The sequence below is a fragment of the Dermacentor silvarum genome, chromosome 3 (genome assembly GCF_013339745.2).
Source record: "Dermacentor silvarum isolate Dsil-2018 chromosome 3, BIME_Dsil_1.4, whole genome shotgun sequence".
Lineage (NCBI taxonomy): Eukaryota > Metazoa > Arthropoda > Arachnida > Ixodida > Ixodidae > Dermacentor > Dermacentor silvarum.
This window is the reverse complement of record NC_051156.1, coordinates 191,858,951-191,866,491: the sequence shown is the minus strand read 5'-3', so window position 1 is coordinate 191,866,491 and position 7,541 is coordinate 191,858,951. Positions and strand designations below refer to the sequence as shown.

Sequence of the window (7,541 nt, the reverse complement as noted above, 5' to 3'; positions counted from 1 at the left end):
ACACGTCGCCACGCTTTTACACGTGGAAGCGGGTGCTGTGGTGCTGCCGTGGCTACTTGCCGGCATCAACAACATCATGGCTCTGAAAGTGTACTTAGTTTCTTGTTTGTTCGCGTTTTCTGTGTTATTACCACATGTTCTGGGCGGTGGGGAAACGCTCGTGCTTTTAGATAACCTCGCCATAAAAGAGACGCATTCAATATTCTTCAAATCCTTGCAAGGTAAGGAGTTGCCACCGTGTTCAAAACCGCTCGCGAGAGAGACGTGTTGACGTGAACACCCACGATATAAGCCGAAAACGCTGTAACCGTCCTTGAAAACTATATTTTCTTGACGCAGATCGTGGTTTTAAGCTTACCTTCAAGTCCGCCGACGACCCATCTCTATCTCTCAAGAAGCATGGAGAATATCTCTACAAGCACTTGATCCTCTTCTCCCCGTCGGTGGAAGGTGGGCAAACGCCGGCGGAGCACTTTGTGCGGTGAAGATACTTAGGGTGGCCTTACCGTTCTTGCTTTTTGTGTTCCCAGAATTCGGAGGCACCATCAATGTCCAAGCACTCACCGAGTTCGTTGACGATGGGGGCAACATTTTGGCGGCTGCCAGTTCCAGTGTTGGTATGTCGCTTTCGAACGTGCTGGTTGGTGAGTCGTTCTCTGTCGTACTGACCTGGGTACTTCTTCCATTCCCGCAAGGCGACATCATCCGTGAACTGGCCAACGAATGCGGCTTCGAAATCGACGAGGAAGGAAGCTACGTGATTGACCATCTCAACTACGACGTGTCTGATGAAGGCAAGGTAAGTACTTGGATGTAGTTTCACGTTCATTCTATCTGTGGGACTGCGTGAACAAAAGTCTCGGCCGAACCGTTATGTTGCTGTTTAACGTTTAAGAAGCAATCTAGGCTAAGCAGGTCTGACTATGCAGTGCAGACCTTCTTGCAAGAGATCACTAACACGTTATGTGGAGACACGCAGGTCTGACTATGCAGTGCAGACCTTCTTGCAAGAGATCACTAACATGTCATGTGGAGACACCAGTTAATCTGGAAATGTAATCTGTGGTCCTTCCAGTACCTAGGGATTTATGGCAAAACTCTGGTTTGCTCGGGTGGAGTTCACAAATCACACTGCACGTCTTCTGCCACGTTTGCAGCACACGACGATTGTAGCGGACCCCGAAAACCTGCTGGATGCACCCACGGTCATTGGCAGCAAGAACATTCCGCCTCTGCTTTTCAAGGGTGTCGGGTGCGTTCAAGCTTCATGAATGGTTCTATATACGTGACGTACAGTTCCTTCTGCAACTTCGGCTAGCTTTGTTCACACCTTGAAACATTTGCATTATGCAGCATCATCTCGGATCAGGAGAACCCCCTTGTCCTGGAGGTGCTGACCGCATCGTCAACGGCCTACAGCAGTAACCCAGACAACAAGATCACTGAGGTAGGCACATGCACAGCCCCGTGCTGTGCCGCTAACAGCACTGTGCAGTCATTAACAGAGTTGTCGTCGTTGCAGTACCCTCATGCTGTCGGCAAGAACACGCTACTCATCTCTGCATTGCAAGCGAGGAACAATGCCCGTGTGGTGTTCTCCGGGTCCATGGATTTCTTCAGCGACAAGTACTTCTCGTCTCCTGTTCAGAAAGCTGCTCCTGGCTCTAAGAAGTATGTTAGCAATGTGTCCTCTATTTAGGAACCTTATAAAAGAATAATTCTGCTTTTTGGCTTACTGAACTTTTGTGTGGAGCGAAAAGAGCTGTGCATGTTGACCTACTGGTCGTAAACTCTTGCATATCTTGCTGTTGCGTTCACAACCTTCATTCCCGTGCTAAGAGTCTGCCCTTGGTGCAGGCTCTTCCGGAAGACTGTAGAATAAGTAGTGCATTACTCTCATTTCTGATCCTTCAGACGTGTACCGGGTGTTTATTTGTACATCCCTAGCATTAGCATTATGTATGGTAGTGTGGTTGTGAGAAATTCATATTAGAGATCCTTTTGAAAGTACAGGCGTTAAGCATAGACCAAGCAACTCGGCATCCTCATTTTATCTCTTATCATGCATTTCTTGTGATGTTTCAAAGCTGCACTTCCAGCCTCTGCCAGCATGTTGCGTGTTCCTTCTTTTCATCTCTGGTTGCTGTGTTCAAGTCATGCACACTGTGTTATTCTTGTTCTCTGTGGCTTAGCCATCAGTGATGTCATGCTGAACATGCCAGTTCTTGAGACTAAGCAACATTGCGCTCATTTGATCTTTGGGATAGAGATCACAGGGCAATGCTGAGCGCTGGATCATTGAAACAATTGGGCATCTGTGCAAATTAGTGTCACCTCACCCTTAGCAACCCTTTCCTGCCCCCTGTGACATGTGACTAGTGCCTTGCTTTTATTTTGTCTTGCTTTCATTGTCACATCCACACACAATGATAACAGGATGGTGTAGCACTAGTTTCTTGACGTTACATTTAAATTGTGACTGGGCTATGTTGCGGGCAAGAAATCAGGCTACATTTGGAGAGCTGCACTAATGATCTAGTACCTACATTCAGTCAAGCTGAACATGCCGCGAAATACTGTTAACGGACAGCTGGCTTGGTCTAGAACCATTGAATGAGCCTATAAAATTACAGCCTATATGCTGAACGATGCCAGTTAGCAACGTGTCACACTTTGAATTGTGCAGGCATGCAACGTCCGGTAACCAGGCCTTGGCCGTAGCCCTGTCGCAGTGGGTCTTTAAGGAGAAGGGTGTGCTCAGGGCACAGAACATCAAGCACTACAAGAAGGGAGAAAAGAATGCACCAGATGCATACACCGTCATGGATGATGTTGTGAGTTATGGGTTCCGTCATTTTTTCTTTTTTTTTTTCTCTTGATTCGGTGGCTAGCTTAACCCTCTAATGTGTCATATATGATGTGCCGAGTTTGATGCACCAAAGTGCTGATTTAGGCACGGGAAACATAATGCAAAGCTCATAGTTGTGTTATTGATATGCTGGAGTGAAGTTGCCGCTGTGGATAGTTTAACAAACCAGTTACTAATTCATTAATTAGTACAGTAATTAAGTTATGACAAAAAGAAACTTAAGCTTTTTTTTTTTTTTTTCTTCGAAAGATGTACTCTCCATGGCTAGAAATAAATATTAACAATCTCTTCCAATTTTATTTGATGTGGAACTGTTTGGGCATTACAGGGTTAATTACTTTGTCATTTATGTAGCAGTCGTGATATCTGTGTTTTGCGTAGTGCGCTGATCGTCATTGTGATTGTTTTAGATGTCACACAAGGCTATACGATGCGCCTATGATTGGTGCATTATGACAATAGAGCTCTACTGCTAACATCTCAACACAAAAAACACACAGCAAGCCATTAAATGAGCACTGAGTCCATCTTCTCATCTTTAGTGTTGACGCAAGAACTTTATGTTGGCCCAAAATGAGATGTACAAGACACTCCGGAGCTAATTATCTCAAACTTTGGTGATATGGGATATTTTGGTGATACCAAAATACTTCTACTACTACTAACTACTAATAAATAACCAGGGCATCATATTTTGATTTTCTCGTTTTATTATTATCTTTTAGTAAGTAGTAGTAGTAGAAGTATTTTGGTACCATCACTTTTGGCGACAAAGTTCCAGATAATTGGCGCCAGAGTGTCTGTATGTCTCATTTTCGGTCAATATAAAGTTCTTGTGCCAACATTGAAGATGAGAAGATGGACTCAGCGCTCATTTAATGGCTTGCTGTGTGTTTTGTGTGTTCAGATGTTAGCAGTAGAGCTCTATGGCCATAATGCACCAGTCATAGGCACATCGTATAGCCAATTGTATGGCATCTAACACAATCATAATGACGATCAGCGCACTACGCAAAACAAGGGACAGAAAAGTTAACAAGAAAAATGTAACAAGGACACAGTGCTGGTTACGTTCTTGTTTTTGTCCTTTTGTTTTGCGTAGTGCGCTGGTCGCCATTGTGAATAAACTGTTCCTACTCGCCCAAATCACCACTCTGTTGATCTAACACAATGCACTGTTTCACAACAGGTGTACAGCATTGAGATCGAGATCCTGAAGGGTGACAAGTGGGTGCCGTTCGACGCCAGTGACCTGCAGCTCGAGTTTGTTCGCATCGATCCATTTGTGCGAACCAAGCTCCAGAAGAAGGGTGAGGAGGGCTGACTGCTAGGGATAACTCTATCGGCCTATACAGATGATGCACGCCACGCAAATGCTGTTAAGGTGCCTGTGGCTCGAAAAGCTTGCAAGTTTTTGTTGAAGGTGCATTATAGGACTAACATGAACTAACGCTACATATGTCATCATCAGCCTATTTAATGTCCACTGCAGAACGAAGGCTTCTCCCAGCGATCTCCAATACCCCGGGCTAGTGCCAGCTTATACAATCTGATCTTATGCCTGCAAATTTCCTTATTTAATCACACCATCTAGTTCTCTGCCGTCCCCAACTACATATGCTTTCCTTGTCTTGGCACCCATTCTGTAGCTCTAATAGACGACCGGTTATAAGCCCTACGCCTTACATGCACTGCCCAGCTCCATTTCTTCCTCATAATTCCAGCAAGAGTATTGGCTACCTCCGTTTGCTCTGTAATCCACACTGTTGAATGTTCTCCCTGTCATTTTTCGTTCTATCGCTCTTTGCACAGTCCTTAACTTCTTCGCAAGCTTCTTTCCCAAGTTTTTGCCCCATATGCTAGTACCGGTAGAATGCAGTGATTGCACACTTTTCCTTTCAAGGATAGCAGTAAGGTGCCAGTCATTACTTTTTAATGCTTGCTGTGCGTGGTCCAACCCATCTTTATTCTTCTGTAAGTTTACTTCTCGTGATCAGGGCCCCCAGCAACTATAATTGGTCTAGATAAGCCAATGCCTCCTTTATTAAGATGCCTGCCGCGTGGTTCGATAAACCGGGTTCTGTGCCCTCTGCCTTTTCTTGTCTCTGCGAAAACGGCAATGAGCGCTGTTTGTGGCACACGCCTGCAACCTAGATCACGCGCTGCGGCCTCCGAGATTACCATGGCATCTCTTACCGTCTCTGAAGCATCAGGCTCTATCAACGCTCTGGCTGAAGCATTCGGCCACCGCTGCCGCCGCCGTTGGAAGTTGAAAAGGCAACTGAGCGCCACCTCACGGAATTTATGCAGAACTAAGGGAACCGTCACCCCAATGTGAAAGTGAGCGACGCGGTGGGAATCTAGTAAAGGAGACATTGTATAAACACCCTTGCACCTAGTTAGGTTCAAACCTAACTGGACCTCGAGTCCAACCAGAATCTAGATCAACTAGACCAACTTCGCAGTCTTGTCCAACTACTTCTCACCTCAACCAGATCTAACCTCCCCTAACCTTTCTTTTAAGCACAGCCCTAACCTAAACCAACCTGACTGAGGTCTATAAGATCATGGATATGAGTTAACCTAACAGACATGAAACTAGTGTCCTAAAGACACCATCCTGTTGCTTCCACTTGCCCTTGCACCACTTGACTTCTATTCTGCCCATGTGTTATTCAGTAGGCTACGTCTTTCTCTTAAATTTTTTCTTTGCACTGTGTTGTTGTGTATGTGTGACTGTCACGTAATTGTTTAATGCATTTGTACCCCCAACTAATAGCATTCTTTCTGCCTCCTAGGCCAGAAATACGAGGCTCAGTTCAAGGTGCCCGACGTGTATGGTGTTTACCAGTTTAAGGTAGACTACAACCGCATCGGCTACACGCATCTGTACACATCTACTCAGGTAAGACTGTCTTTGCCCAACATCTTTTTGTTATGCTGTCCTGTGACCATCAGTAGTATGGCCTATCTGTGGCTTGTGCGTCATGTTAACTATTGATTGCGCAATCTTGACCGAATTCTGATCACATTTGTAAAAAATGTCTTCCATACAATTGCATCCAAGGCCAGTGCATGTGTGTGGATCTTGCTGTCATCATGGCATTGTCAAAAAGTCATTGGCAAGGACAGCAGGCCTTGGGCCTTATCGTAATCTAGCCAATCTAGGCAATCTAGCCAAACAGAAAGTTAGTTACACAGCATGTATTATGTATTGTTAGTGTTAGTAGTACAGTTAAACCTCAAAGTAAGTCAGTAAAAGTGGCACTTTACTTCGTTTTATTCAAATTCAGCCATTTATACAAATAAGGCCAAACATTGTGTTTTTACTTAGCTCAGCACTCTGTCCAACTGAAAGCCGACAGCACTACCGTCCCTCAACCAGAGGTGTAACTTTGATTGACGGTTGCAGAGCAATTTTCTCTTCCGAGGAGTTTTCAACATCTACTTGAAGGCACTAAAATAGAGATGTTTCCAAAGCAATTCCTTTTCGTAGGATTACCGATGATTGTTGTCAAAGTATGCCATCCGTTTTAGCCTAGAGGCAACACCGTCTTGCACTCTGTGGGGTCTAAGACAAAGTGTGCTTGCGAAACTTGCAAACACAGCTCCAAACGCCCGACAATTCTTTTGTTTCAGGTTTCCGTGCGACCGCTCCAGCACACGCAATACGAGCGCTTCATTCCGTCCGCTTACCCGTACTATCTGAGCGCCTTCTCCATGATGATCGGAGTGTTCCTGCTGAGCTGTGTGTTCCTCCACCACAAAGACATGCCCAAGAGCAAGGCCGAGTGAAATCGGGTGGCTGGCCCCACATCACCACCTCATCCGCGCGTCGCACCAGGTTATTCTACGCCATTGTCTCATTACACAAGAGTCATCATGTGCGTCCTTGCTCCGAACGAGTGATATGCACAAGCGGAGAAGAGCAAGTCTGGAAGCTCCTCCTGGCTTAAAAGTTGCAGAGTGCGAATGGTTATCAAAGACAGTGGGACCTTTTTTTTTTTTTTTTCTGTTGTCACTTTTTTGGTTTTGCGTTTGAATGTTGTGTTGAGTGTGCGGCTGCGAAGACATTGTTATGGGTTTCCTTAATTTTTTTTTCAATAAAATGTAATATAAGGGTCACTGAAGCTGTTTTCTTTATAGCAAACTAAACACTTAACCAATTTGAAATCGTGGGGTATGTATTGAGGACATGGGAATCTTTTTTTTTTTCTTTTTTCTCTGCGTTTGAACATTGTGATGTTGAATGCAAGAATATTAACGGCAAAAAACATATGCTGACAAAGAACATTGTGACTGGACAAGCTGTTGCCGAATTTACTTAAGTATGACTTGCCAACTTTGTCAAACCAAGATTCTGCTTGAATGTAAGATTGCAAAATCGTTATAGGTTCTCAGCGGTGGACATCTCTTTTGGTATACCATCCAATTTGTTACACGACAGCAAAAGTACCCAGTTCCACAATGCAGAAATTCAGTCAAGTACAGTAGAATGCAACAATCCCTTTATTTTATTTTAGTACAGTTTTGAATAACAGTGTAATGTTTAACAAAATGCAGGTTCTCTTGAGGATAACTGCTTGTAACAAAAAATAATCTGAACTGATGAGCATACGTATTCTGCTGAAAGTCCAGATCTTTGTAAGTCTTGCCAGTTCTTTTAAAGATG

The 7,541-nt window shown here is 44.4% G+C and overlaps 1 protein-coding gene across 1 annotated transcript; it reads left to right on the top strand.

The window, feature by feature from the left end:
- The first annotated feature begins 28 nt into the window (after positions 1–28).
- Positions 29–6,994, top strand: LOC119446348 (dolichyl-diphosphooligosaccharide--protein glycosyltransferase 48 kDa subunit). The gene is made up of 11 exons (XM_037710761.2): positions 29–221; positions 340–450; positions 531–617; positions 696–799; positions 1,158–1,252; positions 1,354–1,447; positions 1,523–1,671; positions 2,687–2,834; positions 4,059–4,179; positions 5,668–5,774; positions 6,509–6,994. Exons 1-11 carry the CDS (start codon positions 77–79, stop codon positions 6,662–6,664), a joined length of 1,317 nt encoding a protein of 438 aa, XP_037566689.1. The 5' UTR covers positions 29–76; the 3' UTR covers positions 6,665–6,994.
- The last annotated feature ends 547 nt before the right edge of the window (positions 6,995–7,541 follow it).

Excerpts from the sequence above, each read along its gene's own strand:
- LOC119446348 (XM_037710761.2), top strand. The coding sequence starts at position 77 with ATGGCTCTGAAAGTGTACTTAGTTTCTTGTTTGTTCGCGTTTTCTGTG. Across the intron at positions 618-695 it reads GGCTGCCAGTTCCAGTGTTG|GCGACATCATCCGTGAACTG; the intron begins GTATGTCGCTTT and ends CATTCCCGCAAG. Across the intron at positions 2,835-4,058 it reads ACACCGTCATGGATGATGTT|GTGTACAGCATTGAGATCGA; the intron begins GTGAGTTATGGG and ends GTTTCACAACAG.